The following is a 24,669-nucleotide window of genomic DNA, read 5'->3' on the forward strand; positions in this document are numbered from 1 at the left end:
AAAATATTTCAAATGTGGCTTCCTGAGTTTTCCAACTTGTTGGTGGATGGATCTGGAGTGGGCATCCCGTCTGCACATCTGGCAGAGGCGCTTTCCAGATTTTCCTCATGACTCAGGATCAGTTTCTGACTGTTAGGCGGGGCAAAGTCTCCTGAAGTTTCTGCGAGTCACCTCCCCCTGTGAGCAGAGCTTGGTACAGCCCAAATAGTTTTCAGGTTAAGAAAGCCAGAATCTTTGTTCAGCCGCACTGACTGAACAGACTTTGTAGGGGTTACCTGGCCAAGAGCAGCAGCAGCAGCAGCAGCAGCAGCAGCAGCAGCAGCAGCAGCGGAGGCAGCAGCAGCGGCAACTGGGATAACTCAGGTGAGTAGAAAGGGAATTCACAAACTTATCCTGGAATTTTATTTGCTGGATAACTTTGTGTAAGAAAGAGGTAAAGAAACTTGAACTTTATAGTTAATCAAAATCCACAGCTATCATTGTATGGTTTGTCTGGATAGAATGTTCATGTGTAATAGCAGTTTGGAAACTTCCAAACTGATGGATTTTTTTGATTAGTTATTTTGGGAAGGATGATTGTGGTTGTTGGTTGTTTGACAATGAAATTTTTCTAGTGATATCTCTGTGTATGTATGTGTGTGTGTGTTTTGTCTTCTGTTCCCTGAAATCCCTGGTAAGAAAGGACAAACCTTCCTTAGTCAAGTGAGAAGAACCCAGGCTGATTGTCAAAGCTTCCTTCTAGCTTTGTCTGAACCACAGCTGTGGGCAAATTATTGAAATGCAGGCAAAATCTTGGAACCACACTGTGTACAAAAGGCCTTTAAGCCCTGGAAGTGGGGTGCACAGGCTGTGCACTGTTGCACTGGAGGGAGTGGCAGCAGAGGCTGTTCTGTTTGCACAGCCAGGAGTCCTCCTGTCCTGGTGACAGGTTGATCTTGGCTATTTTATTTTCAGCCCCTGGCCAGCCAGGTTTTGTTCTTCTCTAATTCTTGCTTTGGTTTAAATTTTAATTTGCAGCTGTGGTTCTATACTCTCCCACTGCCCCACCTCAACCCACCCACAATATGGTCACTGGTGTTCTAGGGGCTTAAAGGGACTACTTGGCCAGAGCGGGCAGGGGGTGGAGGGAGGGCAAGAAAGGATTAAATTATTGCAATTGAAAATTGGATGTGAAGATTTGGAGCTTAAAGTTTGGTGAAACGCACATAGGAAAATTAAACAAAGTCTGTCACCCTAACAGTCTCTTCTAACTTCAGGATAAAGCATCCTGGTTTGTACTAATGTTTTCTTGAAATTTGGCTGTCTCACTTAAAAATCTTTGTTGTGAAATTAAGAACCTTTTATAGTCTAAAGGAATTTTTTTTAAAGATTCCTTGGGGCCTGCTAATTAACTCTTTTATTCCTCTAGCAGTTTGCATGCATGTACATGTGTATGCACATGTGCGCATGTGTGTGAATACTTTGGATTTGAATAGCATTCTTTATTAGCAGTCTAGGGAAACTCTAAAGACACTTGTGTAGTCAGGAATAAGTTAAAAAGTAGGCTTTTTGCATCCTTGGGTGTTTTCAGTTCCTAAATTAAAAACAGAAAAAGCCCCTTTGTGACCCCAAAACAGTGTTTCTTTGATTAGCCTTGATTTGAAATCATCTCACTTTCTGACAGTTTGCAATTCAAAAACAAAACACCTAAGTGCATTCTTCTAAGAAGAGGACAATTAGAATTTTCCAAAGCAATGTCTTGAAATTTCATGTTTGCATGCTTACCCCGCCCCCTTTTAAAGTGTGGTGAAAAGTGTCAGGAAGTCCTGGTTTTAGTGCTAGCTCTGTCGTTAACTATGTAACCTTAGGCAAGTCCTTTCACCTTCCTATAAAAACAAGGACTTGGGTTAAGTGATTTCTAAGAGTTCTTCCAGCATAATTCTATAAAAATTGGGATTATATTCTCAGAAAGCTATAAAATTAGACTTATAGGATGAGTTTATTTATCTAAGAGGGGGAAAAGGGGTAGTGGGGCAAGTCAGCCAAAAAGGAAGGGTGGAAAAGAAAGGAGATATTGAATGGTGGAGGGGCCATTTTATACTGGTCTTTTAAATGTCTATGAGTATCTTATTTAAAGCATGTGATCAAATCTCCTCCTTTTCCACTAAGGACAGAAAAGAGATTGAAATTGCTAAAAAAAAAAAATCTTAATACTACTGTCTTACACTGCTTATCCTTAACAATTTAAAAGTATTTTCATGTATTTAATGTCATTAGATTTCCCCAATAACACCGTGAGGTGTATGGGGCAGTCATCATGTATAGTCTCATTGTGCTTGTGGAGAAACTGAGGGAGCTGTTACCTACACTAAATGGTGGTATTTTGGACTTGATTCTGGATCAATGCACCATTTCTCTCAATGCACCACCCCCAGGTGTGAGGATAGGAACTGTTGATTGTGGCTAAAGTGACCCCTACTTTGTGCCAGGAGAGAGTTAGGTCTTCAATATTCAGTTTGCTCAGCAAAAATACCTTATTGTTTTTACCTCTGATTTTGTCCCAAGTATAGCGCAAAGCAAAACTGGGGAAAGGGAGAAAATAGCAAGGGTCAACACTCCAGAGCCATCCCTTCTCCCTCTCTCTCCCTAAAATGCCTTCCTTTACCCTCCCACAACAGAAGTTTGTAAATCACAAACTGGGTTCCTATATCAGTTAATTATCCTCTTTAATAAACTGAGTTAGATTTCACTTTTTAGAACAAAATCTGGTTTCTACCCTAAGACTAACCTGCTGGTCAAGAACAAATGATTTTCCTCTTAAGATTTTTGCCCAGCTTCTCAAGCTTTCCAATCCAGTGGGTAACAAAAGCTTTCTCTCCTAACTGTAGCCTTGTGCTCTATGTGTCGGGCTCCCTCAACTTCCCCTGCCAATTCTCAACTTTCTATACTTTACATCTACTCCTTCCACTTGCCTTGATCCACATGGACTTCTTCCTGCTTCTATCTCTAGGCAGTGGATCCTAATTTAAGTATTATTGCTTAATACTGTTATCTCAGTGCAAAACCCCACACTTGGTTTCACCCAACCATTCATGATACTTGTCTCAGGACACATGTGCATGTTCCCTTTGATAGCTATTGCTTAGCTAGAGGCTTTTTGGGGGTTGATAACTTAAATCCCTAGATTTGATTCTGTTTACTGACTTCCTTAATATGTGGTTATTAACCTAAAGACTCTCTCTTCTTAACAGTTGGGTGTAGCAAGATGGCAAAGCAGGAACAGTCCTTCCTTCACTCTCCTACTCTCTGACAGGGCAAGTTGTTATGACAAACCTAACTTACAAATTTCTGGGTTTTCAAAAGTTTTCTGAGGGTTAGCTGATGAACCTTCGAACGTCAAGGGTTCTGATTCTCTCATGATCATCAAATTATGGAAATAAAACCCTTTTTAATATCCACCATGACAATAAATTCTAGGCAGAGTGTTTCAAAGTTAGGCATTATGGTTGCTTTGGAGGGTTTTCCTTATTTGAGCTAAACAAACAAACAAACAAACAAACACCTTCTTCAAAAAAGGCAGCTACCTAAAGAAGCAGTGTGATGTGATGGAAAGCTGCACAGTAGATCTGGCGTTATACAGACCAGGGTTTGAGTTGACTTTGCAAGTTTCTAGCTGCCCTTTCTCTGAGCTGCCATTTCTGCAGATACAAAATAAAGGTACATACAATATCTACTAAATGTAACTGCCATGAAGAGATCTTGAACTTAGATGTATATTTCAAACAATAACTTGGCATATAAATGTGAATTTTCTACATAAGACATTCATCCATTCAATAACTCTTTCCTGAACAATGGTTGTGTGCCCAGTTTTGTGCCAGGCAATGAGGCAGCTTACAGTGTATATCTTGCATTTATGAAGCCCTTTCTACTTATTCAAAATACTTTTAAAAAATGTTTTTATTGATTTTAGAGACAGAAGAAGGGAGAGGGATAGAGATGGAAACATCGATCACAAAGAAACATCAGTTGGCTGCCTCCTGCATGCCCCCCACTGGGGATCCAACCCAAAACCCGGGCATGTGTCCAGACCAGGAATCAAATCGGGGACCTCTCTCAGTTCTGGGGTAGAAGTTCAACCACTGAGCCACACCTTCTGGGCTTCAAAATATTTTTTACATTACCTATCTCATTAAGTACAGTGTAAGAAGGGCAGCATAGATAACCCCATTCTCCCAACGTGAAAATTGAGGCACAGAGAAACCAAGGTCACAGAAAATGGAACATAGTTGTACTAATACCTAGTCAGAACAGGGGTCAATTCTACTCTGCAAGTCTAATGGGACATGGGACTATAGTTGTACTCTAATGGATATCTATCAAAGTATAGGCTGATAGCTGCTATTCCTTACTTACTGGGATCATACTGGTTTTTTAAAATTGAACCTGATTTTCTTTGCAATTAATACTGCTTCAGTCTGTAGACAGGCCTTCTTTTTATAAGCATGATCCCCTTTGCATAGCCATTTGACTGAGTAGGAGGGGGACTGATGGGGCAGAGGACCTTCCCCAAAACAGGAAATACTCATTTATCCAAAATGATTAAGGACTAGGAAGTTCTGGCAAACTACATATTCTAATCACCCCAGAATATCCCCCATTTATAGTCCTCAGCCTCTGGCAACCTACCAAAACTTTTCAGGGAAAGCAAGAGGCACAGTACTGTTTGTTAGTTTGAACACATGCAAAAATTGGGGTCCATTTGTAACAGGCTCCACAAAGGAGCCTGAGCAAACATTCAGATTGGCTCTGATGCTACTTAATGGAAAATTATTACTGATACCATCCATGACTTCAAACACAGTGAAATACGCTTTAATTTTAAAACATAAAAGCAGAGTTAAATCTGATAACTGAAGGCATTTTTTTTTGTATTTTGCAGTGTCCTGTAGCCTTCAATCTGAAAAAAAAAAAACAAAAAACAAACAAACAAACAAACAAAAAACAATTGTTAACAAATAAGATTAGGGAAAAATTGTGGTAATTTCCAGCTTCTTATTCTTTGGGTTTAGGAAAATGGTAAGCTTGTTTATATATATTGTAGGTTGCTAAAAACATTAAATTTTTTTATGTTTCTCAAATAGGGAGACTTCTTTACCAATAAGGCATTTCAATATAATGCTGAAATAACATGAAGTAAGATAGTAAAGTGGTCTGATTAATATTACACTTTTTATAAAATTGCAACTGACAGTTTATTAAATGGGTTTTGACCTATGTTATCTGCACAGATACTTTTTAAAGTGATAATTAGCCCTTTTTCAAACCTCATCCATTTTATAGCAGATACGCTATCATTATAATTTTTATTTCCAACCCTCATGTGATAATATAATATAAAAATTATTATCCTTAAAATATATTTTTAAATATTTGGTGCCATCTAAATTTCCCAAACCCCCTCTTATCTACCATTGAATGTCATTAGCAGATCATTAAAATCATTGCAAATCTATCTTTGTGATCAGGCAAAGGTATTGAAAACCCTATTGTCAATTATTACCCTGAAGTTATTTAAAATCAAATTTGCCTTTCAAATTGTCCTCATAAAAACTAGTTGTTTGAGATATTTGAGTGTGAGGTATTCCAATACACATTGCCTAAAGAGCCACTATATTAATTCTCTATTTAGTCATGTGAGATTTTTTTTTTTTTTAAGAAAAGAAAGCAACTGTGTATTGCTATGGGATAAAAATCCAGAGTCCACCAAATCGGTGTAGTTGAATTTCGGAGTCTGCCATTTATCAAGGGCAAATAATGCACATTAGACTTTGAAGAAGAAGGCACATAAAATCTTTCTATCTTTCCTTGTCTTTGGAGCTCTGTTTCTTGTATTAGCCTTTCTGGCCAGTAATAAAAATGTAAAGCTCTTTAACAATAAAAGAGAAAGAACTGTGTAAAGGGGCTTGTTAGAAGTGAAAGGGGTTGCTTCTCCCCTCAAGCACAAGGTCTGTGGCCCTTCAGGACACCAACTTATTCCGAATATAGTAAAACACAAATTTAAAATTGCTTTTCACTTTGAACTCCTTTCGGCCAGTGTCAAATGGAAGATTGCCCTTTAAATTGACTCACATTTAACTAACAATGTTAACATTTATTATCTATTTTTCCAATAATATTATTAAGACCCATATTTCCTTGTTTGATTAAGAAACTGAGACTCTCAGAATGGTTTGGGTACCTTATCCAAAGCCTCAAATTAATTAGTTGCAGAGCCTGAACTCTCCCCTCTGCCTGAAAATGGTGACTTTTCCATTAAAGTCAAACTTGAAGTGCCTACCTTTGGGAATAAATCATTGGGATGACTACCATTTGTCTAATCACGTAATCTTTAAAAGACTCGAGGACTTCTTCCTCTAATAACAATTTTTTTCTCATTCTAGACATAGTTCGACACTATGGGTCCTCCTCTGAAGCTCTTCAAAAACCAGAAGTACCTGGAACTGAAACAGGAATGCATCAAAGATGGTATACTTTTCTGTGATCCAACGTTTTTGCCTGAGAATGATTCACTTTTTTACAACCGACTGCTTCCTGGGAAGGTGGTGTGGAAACGTCCCCAGGCAAGTTTCTTTTTGCAATTTCTGTCTCCCTCTTTATTTTAATTATAACTACTTGGTCCACTGTTTCACTCACACAGTCTACTGCATGTAGACCAATTTAGAAGACAACTTTATTATGGGGAGTTTGAAAAATCTGTGTTTCTGGTTATAACTTGAGGAATCTTGAACCTCAGTCAAATTTTGTCAGGTTTAGTAATTTTAAAAGAGCAAAAAAGAAATATACCATTGTTGTTTTCTTTGGAAGTTCATTTGAGTAAACATGGTGACTCAGAAAACAGCTATACACTTTACTAAGTTGCCTATCACAACAACTTTATGATAATCTCAGACCAATGCGAAGAAAATCTCCTTATCTGCTGAGTATAAATGAAAACTCTATAGAATAGAGAAGATGGAGCTTGCAATGGGAGAAGGAGGCTTCTTTGCTGCTGTTTGGATACCATCGTCTGTATCCTCCCACAATTAGCAAAGTGAGATTCAAGTAGGACTTCAGCTCTTTCACCACCTATTAATATGGTTCTTTGTGGAGCATCTGTATGTTGTCTCTAAAGCAAGTCTTTTTAAGCCTTCATTAGCCCTATAGGAGCTGGAGCTCAGTGCATAAAATGACAGGAAGATGGAGTCTAGAGAATAAATGACAACCTTTCTATATCTAAAGGGTGTTAACCGTATAGAAAGATATACTAGCTGGGTTCTTTCCCAAAGTGTGTGACCAGGAATATAAGCCACAGAGGACTGTTATGAAATACGAATTCTTGGATCTTCACAGTATCCTGAAGACTTTCTGATTCTATTTAATCACATACCTTTTGGGGCACTATTATTGAACCACCTCAGTTAGCAAGTTAAGGTTTGCCTTCTTTAATGAGCAAGCTATCACGTTTTATTTGCAATTTTCACAGCTTAAATTCCTAAATGTAGTTCTTACAAGAGCTACTTCAGTTTATGTAGGTTGCCACCAGGTGGTGCCAAGATACATCAGCTAAGGCTCTTGTTTTCTATGGGATTCAAAGGAGGTCTTTCTTTTTATTTATTTTTTATTTTTCAATTACATTTTACATTAAATATTGTTTTGTACAGGCTTCAGGTGTACAGATTAGTGGTTAGACAATTATATACTTTACATTGTGTTCCTCTTGATATTTCCAGTACCCAACTGGCACCATACATGTTATCACAATTTCATTGACTATCTTTCCTATGCTTTACTTTACACCCTCATGACTATTTTGTAACTACCAATTTGTACTTCTTAATCCCTTCACCCTTTTCAAGTCCCCCAACCTCTCCCTTCTGGCAATCATCAGTTTGCTCTCTGTATTTATGAGTCTGTTTCAATTTTGTTTGTTCATTTATTTTGTTATTTGGATTCCACATATAAGTGAAATCATATGGTATCTGGTTTTTCTCTGACTGACTTATTTCACTGAGCATAATACCCTCTAGGTTCATGTCTCAGCTTTTTCCCATAAAGTACGGTAGCCATTGAGAGTATGAGAGCTGGAGAAGTCTCTCCATCAGAAGGAAGATTATACTTCTCCTGACTTTATGTGCCTCCAGTTTTTGACATTCCTGCAGATCATTCACCTGCAATAAAATCTGGGAAACGTGAGTAGAATTCACTAGCCATTAATTGAGTATGCAGAGAGGTAAGATTTTTTCCCCAGAAATGCATGAAGAAAATAGAACTATATTGTCGAACCATGCCACTGTTATGAATGGATGACGATAATAAGGGGGACTATTCTTTTCTGATGCTGGATATAAAAGAAAGGAAATCAGTATGTCTGAAGTAGCTGAAATGGAGGCAGGGGCTGGAGGAAAGTTTTTTCTGGGGGTTAATAAATAGAACAGACTCATAGTCTAAGCAGTAAATAGTAAAACAGAAGAGGTTGAAGATGCAGAAGAAAGAAAAAAATGATTGATGATTGATAATTGAAGGAATGAATGATTCCTGGAGGAGGTGGGAGGAAATCCAATGGGAGGCAAAATTGCAAGCCAACATGAAGCCATTCCTCAGATGTGAACCAAGCCAACAGTGCTTCCTGTACTGGCCAGTCTTTTGGCACATCCTTCCTCCATCTTGGCTAAGTCTTTTGCTTTCATATTCCAAATTCTGTGGATTGAATCCTAGGTGAATTAGCAGGGAAGGAAAAAACTTAATAACTGTGGCAGTAGTCCATTTTGCCTGTGAGGTAAGCAATACCTCTTCCAGAGTGAGGGAATGTCAAAAAGAGAGGGTAAATGGGGATGGGCATAAAAAGAATCACCATTTATTGCATGCCTACTATGGGCCCAGGTACTATGTTTAGAGTTTCCTATACATTTTTTCAATTCATCCGTATTTTCCATAGCTTAGCAAGGTAGGTATCTTAAAAATCATTTTGATATAACTTTTTTCTTGTTTAAAAAGTAAAAGTTGAAAAAAAAAAGTAAAAGTTGATACTGTATGTCCATTTTATGCATGAGAAAACTGGGTCTTAGAGAGAAGATAAAAATTTGTCCAGGATCAGACTGTTAACATGCTAGAATTTGAGTCCAATTTTGACTGCAAAACCATTATTATTCACCAAGCTGCCATTTTAGGGACATAGAATTGTATGTCTCTTTTGCTAAAATATACAGTTCTCCAATCAGTTCTCCTCACTGTCCCGATGCTGTACATCATTAATTGATCCATATTATCCCTTTTGAGAGCATAGTGAGTTTAGTCTTAGTTAAGCCCAAAGGGAGAAGCACTTGAAAAACATTCTATGCCAGCTTCTGTGCAAGATACACTTTCATTCTAGTTGAAGAGATGGATAGTGAGTTATCAGAGAGTTAAATAATAAATTAATGCCAGATATAAGAAATGCTATTTTCAAGCATATAAACAATAAATCATGTAAGATTCTGAAGAAGGAGAGATTTTTGTGGATTGAAGTAGTTGGAGAGGGGGCCTCTTATGGAAAGTAGGGGAAAATTAAGGTTCTGGACCACCATCTGAGTCTCCTCAAAAAGGTTTGGTTTCCTTTTCAGTCAGTGTTGAGGCCAAGCCTGTGGTCAAGAACCACGTCAAAGTTCTCTGGCCTCCCATCAGGAAATTTGAGAGACAGCCGTGGGCCTCTCTGAATTGGCTCAGGAAGACCAGATGGGTAGTTGGCCTCATCCACCTCATTGGCAAGGTTGAAATCCTGGTTTGCAGAGAAGCTTACAGACTTCTTGTCCCTTGGAATACCACATAGCCACATACTCAACCAGGCCTATTTGGAAGTCTCTAAAATGGAAGAAGCATGATTAATCTGATATTTTCTCTTTCCTCTCCTATGTTGAAAATCTTCTGCCTTCATAGGCCCCCATGTCTATAATCACCACTGGTAATTGAAACAAGTAACACAAGTCAATCCCCACCATCTTAGGGCAGGATTGAGTTCCTCTTATTCCAACTTATAGCTTCCTTGCTATGTACTAAGGAGCCACATTAGATAGCCAGAGTGTTTTTGCAATTGATCAATGCTCATACCCTTCAGAGGAAAATACTTTGCCTTAATTTCTCCAGTGGTCCCATGGCCCTCGTTTACTGGGTACACAGATATATTGCCTGAGACATGTACTCTTGGATTTCCTGTACTCCTGGGTCCTCAACCTATAAATTCTTAGTGAATTCTAAAAACTGAGTGTTACTGACTTACAGTGTGATTATAAGACTGAAGGTAAGATTTTTATGCTGAAATTTGTTCACCACATTCCCACAGAAAATCTCTTCTCCAGCTTCCTCCAGCCATCCTCCCCTCTTACCCATCTCTGATTTTTTTTTCCTGGATGACTTATACTCAGCTATAATAGTCTCTTATAGAAAGATGCATCTAATCTCAAACTGAAATGGAGCAAAGCTCATGGGAATTTGCATAACGGGCTGTAGGAGAAGCAAGTGCACCTGCACAAGATCTTCTGTGAGCTCTTCTGGACAAAATTTGAGTTCAGTTTTCACTATCATTGCTCTTGACCACATCTCCCACTAGGTAACACTTTCCACTGGGGCCATTTCAATACATTGGATGGGAAGAGGGTGGTGAGGTTCTGGATTAAAATAAAGAAGATAGGAATAGAAGAGAAAGGTTGATGAGAGGAGACATTAGAAACAGAGGACACAGGTCTAGGTGATAGATTGCATGTGAAGGAATGGTAAAAGAAGAAAGACTTCTCCCTTTTCTAATGGAAATTGCCAACATTCAGCTGAATGTAACTCCTCTGCACAGTAGTTTTGGCCTCAACTGTTCATAAATTTATTTTTCTTCTCATAGATCATGACCCCCACCACCTGAGTAGTCCTGAGTATTTTCCACTGTTGACACATTTAAAGATAATTGAATAGGCCTATCTATACTTTCCATCTATCCTACTTATTTTAAATTCTGCTTAAAAGAAAAACTTTAACAGCTTTATCAAAATGCAATTTATATACCATAAAATTCACCTATTTTAAGCATACATGCATTGATTTTTTAGTAAATTTACAGAGTTGTGCAAACATCCTCACAATCCAGTTTTAGAACAATTGTATCATCCCAATAAGATCCCTTGTGCACATTTGCAGTGAGTAAATACCTTCTACCCCTAACACAAGCAACCATTAATCTACTTTTAGTTTCTATCTAGATTTGCCTATTCTGAACATTTCACTTAAAATGGAATCATAAAAGTAGCTGACTTCTTTTGCTTAGCATAATGTTTTCAAGGGTCATCTATATTGTAGCATGTATCAGTTTGTTCCTTTTTGCTGCTGAACGGTATTCCATTGCATGAATATATAAACTTTTCCCAATAAAGCAGTTTGGGGTTTATATATGAAGTCTCCTAACAGACGTTTGATGATTCAGATTTTAAAAAATATTATGTTGTGACTTGGTTGTCTAGATTGGAAGTGGAAGTTGAGCTTAAGACCTTATTCCCGGGTCCCATATTCAATTTCCCTTGGAGGGGTTAGAAAGGAAGGGAATGTTTCACTGAAGACAATATCTTCATGCAGAAGCAAAACTCCTCCACAGCTAAAATGGACTTCTTGAGAGACTGGTTCAACAATGGTTCTTGCACCTAGCTTCATTTATCAACGTCCTGTCTGTAGATGGTTCAGTATTCTAAGACTAATATAATGGCACCTTGGACTAGCTCACAAAGCCCACAGGTCCCTGAATGGCAGCCCTGAACCTTCTGGGACTACTTAAAGCCCCAGATTTAGTCATAATATACCTATTGCAGGGCTGGCCCTCACTTGTATTTACCATGCCACATCACCCTAGTATTGGTTTTAATGTGTCTCCACTTTTTAAAGTGTCTCTGTTCTTCTGGTTGCTGGTTTTCTAGGTAGGCATTTATTTTAATCAATGTTTATTGTCTTCAAATTGTACCTGTGTTAAGAAAAATTCTAGAGATGTGGATGTGGTAGGTGCAAAGAGAGCCACATAGAGTGCAGGGCTCCAAGAATTTTAATTGCACACCTCTCTACCCCTCCCAGAGGTACCTGGCAAGGGAGATTATGTGAGGACAAATGGGAGGGTCTCTCAATGCTCAGCTAAGAGAAGATATTTCCAGAGAAGCTGCTTTTTTTTGGAAGGCTTTGGCTCAGGCATGGGTATACGAAGGAACCATTCCTGGCTTTACTTTTAGTTCTTGACTTCCTATTTATGTGTATTTTCCCCATAAGAAATTATTTTGCCTTGACAAAAAGCCCAGTTCAAGGATCATGTTAACTATGCCAACACAGCTGGGAGCCATTAGGAGCTCAGCAATCTTCCCTCCCTTTCAAGCCACCCAAATATGTGACTATGTGAGCTGTCACCTCTCCCACAACTCCACTCCCTACTACTTTTAGATTTGCATTGGCTCATTACCCTTTACCCTTTCTACCTCCTTAGTTGCTTTCTAGTTTTTTACTTCCTTAAAGAGGTAGAAAATATGGCTTAGTAATGATCTGCTCCCATGTTTTACATTGTAATGCTGGCATACAGAATAGATTGATTCACATTTAGTGTATTAAATAGAGGAGATTAAATCTTCTTAATGAGGTTTAGCCTGTACCCAAAAGTTGAGATATAATTTAAGCAAGTGTTTCAGAACAATTGAGAGCTTTTGTTTGTGATAAGAAAAGAAGTGTAAAAAAGGGATTGATAACTGAAAGAGGTAGTTGCAGTTCTGTCCCTTGAAAAGCTACACAACATTATCCTTTATGTGGTGCCCATTGATAAACCTAAAGGCAAAAGGATGTAAAGGATGTACCAATTAATGTCTTGGGTTATTTCTCTAACTGTATATGGTTTTAAGAACTTAAAACTTCAATCCTAGGTCTAGTTACTAGCTGGATGATTGAAGGGGTACGTAACTGCCCTTCTCTGAGCTTGATTCCTCATTCATATAATAAACAGGTTGACTAAATAGTCCCTAAATTTTCTTCCAACTTTGTAAATCTATAGACTTCTAACTTATCATATTTTAAAACCCACTGTTAAATAGCCATCCTTCATATATGAAAAGTGGTGAAGTAAACCTGGGTCATGGGCCAGTTTACAAGGGGAAATGGAAAGTAAGGTGGGCTTTTGCCCAAATATATATTCTGCCATGAATATATTTAGCTTTATACACACACACACACACCATATATGTGTATATATATATATATGTGTGTATATATATATACACATATATACATATATGCATACATATGTATATGTATGTGTGTATATATATGTATATGTTTGTATATATATATATATATATATATATATATAGAGAGAGAGAGAGAGAGAGAGAGAGAGAGAGAGAGAGAGACACTTATATATGCATATATATCAGGACTGGTAATATATATTACCTAGGTCCTCAATTTAACTTCTATTTACATGTCTTTTTGCTCATTTATGTGACCTTTTAGGTATTGAATAGAAGTTGACATGCCAAAAATGTTGGCTGAGCCTAGATCTCTAGTGTGAAATGAAAGCCTTGTATAAATTGAAGACACTGTAATGTAAGTCCAATTACTAATAAAACTAGAAAATAAAATATGTTAATGATCTAAAAGATACTTTTCACATATCAATGTTTACTGTACTGTTTTTCCATGCTAAGAAACTATTGTATGCATCATTTAAGTCTGAGAAATCATTGTATAACTTTACATCTTGTGCAAAATAAAATGCTAACACCTGATCCAGAAAGAAAAAACTCTGTTTAGTTCCAACTTAGAAAGGGCAAAGAAACAATAAGAGAAAAAATATCAGGATATAGTTCATCCAACACACCCATTTTATGTTCATTAAGTGAAAAAACAGGCATCTCCCATCCCACAAAAAAATAGTATGGTAGAAGTCTTTCCTAAGACACAAAAGTAATGATGAGACACCGGACATGCATTAAAAACCACACACAGAAAATGAAAATCCAAAGCTGACAACCCACCTAACCTTCTCCTTTTGGCAGAGGGACACCCAATTAATCTTCAGTTTGGACTTGTCCTTGCCCAGAATGCTTATTCCTTTCCAGAGTTATTTTGGCTTTTAAAGAATAGATGGAATGTTTCATTCTGTAGACCAGACTCTTCATCAAGGAAAATTATGTCCATTAAAAAAGAGGTTTGAGAATCAGAAAAATATAGCTGTCTCTCTTTAATCATTTTAAATGAATATATGTCTAGATTTCTTTCCATTTGAGACTTGGATTTGTTTTTGCTGGGTAAGCAGAATGTCAAGGTACTGGAGAATGGCCTCCTCTAGGAAGCTTTCTTCATCTTCTCAAGACTTCACTGGTATTTTCTGCTTTTTAACTATGCAAGTGCTGATCCTCTGAATCACACAAGCATGTCTTCAATTATATGGTGTCACATATGCAGCTATACCTTTGTCCATGCTTGTCTTTCTACCCATGATGTTTCCATATCCCTCCCTTGCCCAACTGCCTAACTCTAATGGTTCCTAAGGCTTCAACATGAGCATTCCCATTCCAATTCAATCTACTCACCAGGGAAACTTTGGGGTCTTTCCTTTAGACAGTGATTATACTTTGAAAATGCCTCAACTCTGTCTTCATTACATTTTGTTGTAATTGTGTTATTTGGGTCTCGTTTTTCTACTCACAGTGGGAATGGCACTGCTGATGATATGTTGGGGAAGACACACACACACACGAACCCCTCCCAAATGTTGCTCCCACTCTATCCAGGTTCCCTCATAATAGCCATTGTGATAATAGAGTGTATGTTGAAATGCTCCTGTGACTGATCTATTAGTGTTGCTGCCATCTATATTTATCCAAAAATGTGGAACAAATTTAATCAACTTTCTAAGCACAATTGCTTCAGAAACTCTCTTCCTGACAAATAGGATCAGAATATAATGAGCTAAACCTTAGTTCTCCTCTTTAAAAGCTCACTGCTGAGCTGAAAACTCTTCCAAACTCCAGTGATAGCAATGTCTGAGAGCCCAGACCAGTACATCTCATCCTGTTTCATTGTATTCTCTCCTTCCACTTCTCTTGCCACTTCCTCTCATTACCCTTTTTCTGTGTCTAGATGATCTACTGCTTTGTAGGTTTTTTGTTGTTGTTGTTTTTACTGCTTTGTGTTTTTGTCCACAGCCCCCAAATTTCCCTTTGTTTCACCTGTGTAAGTTTCACCTGTCTAAGTCATCTTTCAACCCCACCTCTTCTATCCTTCCTAGCTCAGCTCATTTTGGCTCTTTGGAAAGACTTTCCAGACTCTAAGAACCAATTGTTATATCCACAGGACATCTGTGATGACCCCCGTCTGATTGTGGGCAACATCAGTAACCACCAGCTGATCCAAGGGAGACTGGGGCACAAGCCAATGGTCTCTGCATTTTCCTGTTTGGCTGTCCAGGAGTCTCACTGGACAAAGGTATTGCTCCTTCTATGGTACCTTACTCAGTTTCCACCTTCTTGTCTTCTTTAATAATTTCAGTAAAAGTCAACTTGTAATTTCTAGATTGTCTAATTCTTAAAATCAGAGTAATAACTAGGTATTTTTTTTCTATTTTATTATGAGATTTTCCACAAATACAGGAAACTGAAAGAATTTTACAGTAAACATCCATATACACCCCCATTTTCTACCATTAAGATTTTAGTCTATATGATTTTTCACACGTATTTGTTGATCTTTTTCACTTGCAGTATTTTGACCCATATCTCTGCATACTTGTATTCTCTGTACCAACTGGGGTATAAAGCTAGGAGGGCCAGGAATAACCAAAATGTGATAAAGACGGAAATAGATCTTTGAAAAAGTTATCATAAATTATTAAGACTAAAACATTTCTGTCCTAGCTGGTTTGACTCAGTGGATAGAGTGTCATCCTGCAGACTGAAGGTTACCAGGTTTGATTTCAGTCAAGGGCACATGCTGGGGTTGTGGACTAGATCCCCAGTAGGGGGCATGCAGGAGGCAGCTGATGGATGACTCTCATCATTGATGTTCCTCTCTCTCTCTCTCTCTCTCTCTCTCTCTCTCTCTCTCTCTCTCTCTCTTCTCCCTTCTTCTCTGAAGTCAATAAAAATATGTTTTTAAAAAAAGAAGAGTAAAACATTTCTTTGGCATTTAGTTAGAATTCAGGGCAATGAAGCGTTGACTGAATTTGGGACAAATTAGAGCATTTTCTTTAGAAAAATAATTTTAGTAGACTAATGTGTAATTGTATAGAAATGGAGAATTTTCTAAATGTGATTTTACTCAAGTTGTGGATGGAATCTATATTCTATAGAATCTACATGAAAACTCTAGGATGGACTTTTAAAAAAAATGAAACCACAGGAGACCTTGTATTTTGCTTGAATTTAATTTTAAAAATGCCTTGTTTATTTGACTAAACATGCAACTATGGATATGTCTGTATAGACATTTTTTTATGATCAAATTTGTAGATTATTTGTGGGAAATAATTTAACCCCTAACTGGCTGTCCCCAGTCACCCTCTGTGTATTCAGGACAGACATGTTAATATTATCCTCAGCAAAACTGAACCAGGAAAGCAACAGTTGTAGAAAAATATGCCCTACCTAGACTTCCCAATCTAGATATAAACCAGATGTAGTATTTAGTGTACTTCCTGTTGCCACATGAATTTGTTGGAAGTCAAATTTAATTTCAATATTTGGATATAGTCTGGTGAATAAGAGTTTATTGAATGTTCTTATATTTCCAGACAATTCCCAACCATAAGGAACAGGAATGGGACCCTCGAAAAGTAGATAAATATGCTGGGATATTTCGCTTCCGTTTCTGGCATTTTGGAGAATGGACTGAGGTGGTGATTGATGACTTGCTGCCCACCATCAATGGAGATCTGGTTTTCTCCTTCTCCACCTCCATGAATGAGTTTTGGAATGCTCTATTGGAAAAAGCTTATGCAAAGTAAGTAGTAGGTGTTGATGAACACATGAGAAAAGTAAGGTCACATATTCCCTTGGGAATTCATTCTCTCCCAGCCCAAGTCCCTTAACTTAAATTGGGTAAGATCTGAGTCAAATCCAAGACATTGTTTTGGGTCTTGGATTGGCCCTAAGAAATCCTAGCTTAGAGAGCAATCAGATGTTCTTGTTTCTATTACCCCGCTACCTGCTCCTAGATGTCCCTTCCTGCTGCTAATCAGCAAGTAATATGGCATTAGCCTTCAGTTTTCTCCTTGTCTAGTATTTACCCTTAGAAAGAAGTTTCTTCATGGACTGTCCTTGAAAAACATAGCCTAAGCCTAGAAATCTCTGACTATAATCTCAAAATAACTTTCATGCCATACCTAGAGAAAAGCCAGATGGTAAAAGTTAGCTGGGAAGAGACTGTTCTAATTCTTGGGACAATATGTCCTTAACTTGGAAAAATAGCTTTACAAAGATAACCTTGCATATTTGTTCCCAGGCTTCTTGGCTGTTATGAAGCCCTTGATGGTTTGACCACCACTGATATCATAGTGGACTTCACTGGCACATTGGCCGAAACTGTTGACATGCAGAAGGGAAGATACACTGAGCTCGTTGAGGAGAAGTACAAGCTGTTCAAAGAATTGTACAAAACATTTACCAAAGGAGGTCTGATCTGTTGCTCCATTGAGGTTTGTATCCACCAAAAACAACTACTCTTTGCCCATTTCTGACATAGGAGACTACAAAATTTAGTAGGGAATATCACCCTTACTGCAGAGATTCATGAAAAGCCATTATGGGACTCAGAAAGCTAACAATCAATACACATTGATGGCTTTAACTTTTTATCCTGTTGTCCTTCTGAGGGGCAATGCGGCATTCAAGCTGATGTAAATAGCCTCTGCTAAATTATGCCTTCTGTCTCTGTTCCTGGATGTTGAGGTTATAGGTTTTTTGCTCAAGGAGTAAGCCAACTGCACCAAATTTTAATGTTGTTCATATTAGTGCAGTACTGTGGATAGTTTAAGTTAGAATTATTTAAGTGATTGTTATATTAAATTCTTTATTTATTTCCTTCACTTACTTTGTGTCAAGTTAGGTGTCTGGATCAAATTTCTATCTGCATAGGGAGAACTAGCTTCAATCATACTGCGGTAAACCAATCAAGGAAGAGGAGGAACCAGGCCTTGCGTCTCCCAATTATTATGCTCTTATGTATCTTTCTTTGCTGTCAGTCTCCCAGTCAGGAAGAACAAGAAGTTGAAACTGATTGGGGTCTACTGAAGGGCCATACCTACACAATGACTGATATACGGAAGATCCGTCTTGGAGAGAGACTTGTGGAAGTCTTCAGTACTGAGAAACTGTATATGATTCGCCTGAGGAACCCCTTGGGAAGACAGGAATGGAGCGGCCCCTGGAGTGAAATGTGAGTGCCATTCCACTTTGCTACATCTTGAAAGCCTTATAGTTCTCCCAAACCCATTCCTTCAAACTGCTAGTGGGCTGTCAATGCTCAGTGACATCTGCCAGCCCTTCTTAATTTTGGGGTCTCTGACCTAGCCAGAGGTGAGATAAAGCAGGCCTAATCTTCATGCATTCTGTTTCTTTGGCATACTGCTTACTGTAGCTATTCAATGGCAAACATAACGGATTGTCCTTTTTTTGATTATTTGCTTTTAGTTCTGAAGAGTGGCAGCAACTGACTGCAGCAGATCGAAAGAACCTGGAGCTTGTTATGTCTGATGATGGAGAGTTTTGGTGAGGAGAGATTTTCTGTGCTAAGGGAATTGTGGCTTCTACATGGAACTAAAGGGGTAGGTATTAAGTACCATCTTATTTTTTTCCTGTACTCTTTCTATTCAGGATGAGCCTGGAGGACTTTTGCCGCAACTTTCATGAACTGCATGTCTGCCGCAATGTGAACAACCCCATCTTTGGCCACAAGGAGCTGGAATCAGTGGTGGGATGCTGGACTGTGGATGATGATCCCCTGATGAACCGTTCAGGAGGCTGCTATAACAACCGTGATACCTTCTTGCAGAATCCTCAGGTTTGAATCAACTGTTTTTCCTTGCCTCCAAGTTATCAAGGCAATAAGAACCCAGGCCCACCTTGGAGTATTCCTTTGACATAAATTCTTCCATTTGCAGGTATTGTGTAATATTCATCAACCAAGATGCCTAGAGATTGGCCCAGATGCTGGTAAAAATGGCAAACTGTGTCTCTGGAGAGATATACCTTAGAAACATTATCAAGTCTGAGCCCTCTCCTCTAGCTACCTCTCTCCTGGCCATATTGCTTAGTATGGTTCTTTGACACCCGCACTTCCTTCTGATGTTCCCATACTGGATAGAAAGGATCTTCTCCCAGACACTTTCTCAATTAATTTTCATTTCTTTTCTGCCCAATTGTTCTCTTTTTTGCACATTTAACTATACATGTTCTCTTTGTCATAAAGGTTATTCTTTTGAACTTCATCATTATGTCTCTAGAACCAGGTCATTTCCCCCAGGATTTGAATGCCTATCCTGTCATCTATCCCTCATTACAATGCTAGTCCAGGTGATATATTAGTGTTCAAGCCTAGGAATACCCCAAAGCAAAACATCCAAACATCCAAAGCTTGAATCTATAGTAACCTGGATGGTTTTATCCCCAAATGTGCTGATGAGCTAAGTCACAGGAGATAAGATTTCTGAATGTACTGCAGCCTTACATGGGTGTGTATTTTCTTTGCATTGACCTCATTGATAGGCATTAAGGTTGATGGCCTAATTTACTTGACTCATACTTTTCTCCATCCCTTCCATTTTTATTGTCCCTAAAGAAAAGAAAGCTTCTATTACTCCCTCCCTACACCTCTGTTTGCAATCTGGAAATGTTTTAAGTATCAAGCACATAAACCAAGCTGAAGAAATTACCCTTTTGACTTACTGTTAAGTGTCTGTACAAGATTGGCCTTTGGTGGCCTTGAAAGCCTATGGTTCTGCATATGTTTCCTGTTTTTTGCTAAAGGGGGGTAGAGAAGGAGGAAGGGAGGGGAGAGAGACAAAAAGAAAAAGAGGAAGAGAGAGAGATAGATAGAGAGAGAAAGAGAGAGAGAGAGAGCAAGAGAGATCTGATGCCTTTTAGTTTTACTTCCCATTGGCACCATGATTTCCCATATGATGTTTGAAAAGTCTTTGGCACAGGCCTGTAGCTTTCTAAAACAGTCGTATCAAAACATTAATTCTCAAGGAAGTTGATCCAGCCCTTCCAGGAGCCACACATCTGCCTGGCAATAGGAGGTTAGCCTAGGAGCCGTGGTCGGTAAACTGCGGCTCGCAAGCCACATGCGGCTCTTTGGCCCCTTGAGTGTGGCTCTTCCTAAACTTTAGGAGTACCCTAATTAAGTTAATAACAATGTACCTACCTATATAGATTAAGTTTAAAAAATTTGGCTCTCAAAAGAATTTTCAATCATTATACTGTTGATATTTGGCTCTGTTGACTAATGAGTTTGCTGACCACTGGCTAGGGGGATGCTGCACAGTTAGTTTAAGTTAAACCAGAATAATTTGTTTTTATATAGTCTGAAATTTTCCTGTATACAGCTTTTACTAATAAGAGGACAATAATAAAAACAAAAACACCCAAGATCTTACCAAGAAATTATTAAAACAAAGCATAATACCTTTGGCATCAAATGGATAGGCATGAAGTTATCTCTCACAATACATGCTGAATGCCATTGGGAAGAACAAGTATTATTATCTACACTTATCAAGTCACTGGATTATCCAAGGCCTCTTTGTGTGGTCAGTGGCAAAGCCTAGAGAATAACTCAAGTCTCTGCTTTCCAAAGCAGAGTTTTCTTCCCTGAAATTTGAGCTGGCTTATCTGAAATGGAAATGCTAACTAAGCTCCTTGGTGGACTCTTTCCCTTAGTACATCTTCACTGTGCCTGAGGATGGGCACAAGGTCATCATGTCACTGCAGCAGAAGGATATGCGTACATACCGCCGCATGGGAAGACCTGACAATTACATCATTGGCTTTGAGCTCTTCAAGGTAGGAATGTGCACTTGGAGAAGAGAGAATGATGACTAAGGGAATAAAAATTAGGATGGCTTGGAGTTAGGGGAATTAAGAAATGTCCAGGGATAAAGGAAGCAGAGGACCTAGTCCTAGGATCTTCCAACACAAAGCTATGACTTGAGTGGAATGGAGCATTTCATTCAATTTTATTTCCAGGTGGAGATGAACCGCAAATTTCGCCTTCACCACCTCTACATCCAGGAGCGCGCTGGGACTTCCACCTATATTGACACCCGCACCGTGTTTCTGAGCAAGTACCTGAAGAAAGGCAACTACGTGCTTGTCCCGACCATGTTTCAGCATGGCCGCACCAGCGAGTTTCTCCTGAGAATCTTCTCTGAAGTGCCTGTCCAGCTCAGGTTGTTTCCTTGGCCAGCCCTGTGAACTCTAATTCTCTGCTTTGCCTCCAAAAGAACAACTTGTTCAAATTATATTTAACTGAAATGATGGTGGTAGAAATATATTTTAAAGTGGGGTTATGATAAATTCCCCAGTGGGGGATCTGAACTTGAAATCTCTGACCAGCTATTTAAGGGGAACAGGCCTATAGCCTAACATTTTCCACTTATATTTTATCTTCTGTTCTCTGGCTGACTCTCTCTTCTCTTAGACAGCTGGCCCTCCTCACTGTTCCTCTATTATGTTCTAGTGCTGGGTCACCAAAGCTACCTTTTCACCCCAACTCTGACTTCTTTGATCTTTATCTGCTGGTCCTTAAAATAAGGGGACAGGAAAACAGTCATAAAATATAAGCCATGTCTAAGGAAAAATGAGCTAGGTCACTCAGTAGTTCATGTTTTTTAGCAACAATGTCTGCTTTGGCAAGACTATCTCCTCATCAAAAAAGGACATTCAACATCAATAATGTGTCTTCTCTTTCATGTTTCAGGGAACTGACTCTGGACATGCCCAAGATGTCTTGCTGGAATTTGGCTCGTGGCTACCCGAAGGTAGTTACCCAGATCACTGTCCACAGTGCTGAGGGCCTGGAGAAGAAATATGCCAATGAAAGTAAGATCTGCAAAGGTGTCTGGGAAAACAAAATTTAGTTTCAATTTTTGCATGTGTGGTTAGAAAAGATGGTCACAAATGATTCTCTCCAATTGTATTTTCAGTCTAGACAAGTCAGGATGGTTTTCAGCCATGGCAAAATGGAATGTAAACTATGGGAAAGGCCTAGATAATATTTATTTTATATTCCTTTATAAAGTGTATGGAAAAAAGGAACCAGGAACAAAAGTGCTGGGTTGTTCTGGTACCCCAGTGTTATGCTCAGTGTCCCAAAATGGACTTAGTGATATAGTGTCTTGACTATCTGGAGAGAAATTTAATCATTGTCTTAATAACAAATGTAACTTTGTTCCAGCTGTGAACCCATATTTGGTCATCAAGTGTGGAAAGGATGAAGTCCGTTCTCCTGTCCAAAAGAATACTGTTCATGCCATTTTTGACACACAGGCCATTTTCTACAGAAGGACCACTGACATTCCTATTATAGTACAGGTGAGAATGTGAATAGGGACCCCCAGGGTGGCTCATATTTAGTATTGCACACTAGACTATCCCAAGTGCCTCACATATGTCTAGAATACAGAGCAAGGGTTAACCTGGGTTTTTGTTTGTTTGTTTGTTTTGTACTGAAAGGCACTCCCCACCAGAAATAGACACTGACTTCCTTATTAATCTTTATCTTAAATAGCCTCTTTTCCATTTATTTCATTATGGGAAGAAGCCCTCATGCTCTCAGGTACTGTAAAAACCCATGAGAGAAAGCATACACCTGTTCAGATTATCCTGATCCTGCCATGTCAGGAAAGACCACTACAGTTTGGTTGTTCTTCTGACTTAAAGGCTTTGCATCACTGTTACAGGTATCTCCCCCTCAGCCAATGAGGTATCAGGAGAGAATTATTTTAGTTTTAAACAAACCTTTCTAAACTTAGCATTAGGTTCTAGATGCCACTGGGAAAAGTCCAATCTCACAGAGGGTTACTCACCTTCACTCAACTTGTCTCTCCAGGTCTGGAACAGCCGAAAATTCTGTGATCAATTCTTGGGGCAGGTTACTCTGGATGCTGACCCCAGTGACTGCCGTGATCTGAAGTCTCTGTACCTTCGTAAGAAGGGTGGTCCAACTGCGAAAATCAAGCAAGGCCACCTCAGCCTTAAGGTTATTTCCAGCGATGATCTTACTGAGCTCTAAATCTCCAGCTCCAGAAAAACCTGACAGCTTTCCACCCTTTTATTTTCTGTCAGATGCCAGATCTTATCTCAGATTCATAATCTTTAAAAAAAGAAATTAATAGTAATTAACTTTTCCTTTCTTCTGATAAGTTCCCCATACCTCCCGATCCAAGTAGCATCAGTAGCTACATAACCTATATACCTCCAGCAGCTGGACAGGGGGAGGTGACAGTATTATCCAGAGATCATATGGATGTTTGCCAAGAAATATCTCTGGAGCTTCCGGGGGTGAGATTCAAGCAGGACAACAACAGTTTGGATAGCCTACAGATGTCTTTGCTGCTTTCAGGTGTCCAATATATCTCCTTTGTAGAGCATGTTGAGGAAGGAGGAGCGGTGATCGAGGCCAAGCTGGTCTAGCCTGACATCCCTGCTCCTTACTGAACACTATAAACAACCCTGCAGCATTGTATTCCACAGCCAGAGCCTGCTTATAAGTCCCCAGCCCTTACACCACCATCACCACCACCGACACTCCCACCATCACCACCACCAGTATCACTACACCATCATCATCACCTCTGGAAAGTGTAGTCCTGCATTAACCTAAGTCACCTCCCATAGTAGGTTTTACTTTCATGTTGAGGAAGCTTCCTTGGTGCTTAATCAAGAGCTCGAGTTCAGTGAGGCCTAGATAGTGGGAAGGGCCTGAGCTCCAGCTCAGTGGAAGCCAGCTGTGTGCCACAAGAGGGAAAACGGAAGAAGCTGCAGTGGGAGACAAAGCCTCTGTCCCCCACCCATCCACACACACACCTACACTCACACACGCGCATTTGGGCGCGCACGAACTACCATTCAGGCCGTCAGTGGGCAAGAGGAAGAATGTATAAGTACCACACACCCTGAAAAGATAAGAAAATTCATCCAGGCATAGTACAGCCAGTTTTGGGCCCCTGACTGCAATGTGAAACCTCCTGCTGCTGCTAGGTTTACAAACAAGCCCATTGTCCTGTGCCTCCTAATATCATTGGTACTGAAGATCCCATCTGAAGCCTTGAGGCTTTGGTTACAACCCAGGCCCCTCAAGCATTTTTCTCAGTTGGGAAGCTTCACTCCCTGAGGGTGTTTGTTTGCCCTCATTTTTTCAGTACTTCTACAGAATTTTCTCTAGAGACAGTCATTCCAAAATGTTCTTCCCTCCATCTCATCTATCAACATTCTACCCCTCCTTTAAGGCCCAGCATAAATGCCACCTCCTCCATGAAGCCTTTCCTAAACCCCCAAATCCCCACCTCCAACAATATTTCAATGCTTCTGCAATGTTAAAAAAAAAAAACCCACATAGATGTAGTACCTAGTGTAGTCCAGCACGTATTCATTTAAAAAATATTTTGTAGAGTTT

At 39.1% G+C, this 24,669-nt stretch overlaps 1 protein-coding gene across 1 annotated transcript; it reads left to right on the forward strand.

The window, feature by feature from the left end:
- The first annotated feature begins 236 nt into the window (after window positions 1–236).
- On the forward strand, window positions 237–24,622 carry CAPN6 (calpain 6). The gene is made up of 13 exons (XM_036306012.1): window positions 237–363; window positions 6,423–6,602; window positions 15,355–15,486; window positions 16,790–16,998; window positions 17,500–17,692; window positions 18,239–18,432; window positions 18,687–18,764; window positions 18,870–19,056; window positions 20,934–21,056; window positions 21,240–21,442; window positions 21,973–22,094; window positions 22,450–22,586; window positions 23,104–24,622. Exons 2-13 carry the CDS (start codon window positions 6,438–6,440, stop codon window positions 23,284–23,286), a joined length of 1,926 nt encoding a protein of 641 aa, XP_036161905.1. The 5' UTR covers window positions 237–363; window positions 6,423–6,437; the 3' UTR covers window positions 23,287–24,622.
- Window positions 24,623–24,669: the final 47 nt, after the last annotated feature.

Source organism: Myotis myotis, unplaced genomic scaffold, assembly GCF_014108235.1.
Source record: "Myotis myotis isolate mMyoMyo1 unplaced genomic scaffold, mMyoMyo1.p scaffold_m19_p_4, whole genome shotgun sequence".
Classification (NCBI taxonomy): Eukaryota; Metazoa; Chordata; class Mammalia; order Chiroptera; family Vespertilionidae; genus Myotis; species Myotis myotis.

What these genes read in the sequence shown, in the direction of transcription:
- CAPN6 (XM_036306012.1), top strand. Translation starts at nt 6,438, where the DNA reads ATGGGTCCTCCTCTGAAGCTCTTCAAAAACCAGAAGTACCTGGAACTG. An exon ending in TCTGATGATGGAGAGTTTTG is followed by an intron (nt 18,765 to 18,869) that starts GTGAGGAGAGAT and finishes CTTTCTATTCAG; the next exon opens with GATGAGCCTGGAGGACTTTT. An exon ending in ACATTCCTATTATAGTACAG is followed by an intron (nt 22,587 to 23,103) that starts GTGAGAATGTGA and finishes TTGTCTCTCCAG; the next exon opens with GTCTGGAACAGCCGAAAATT.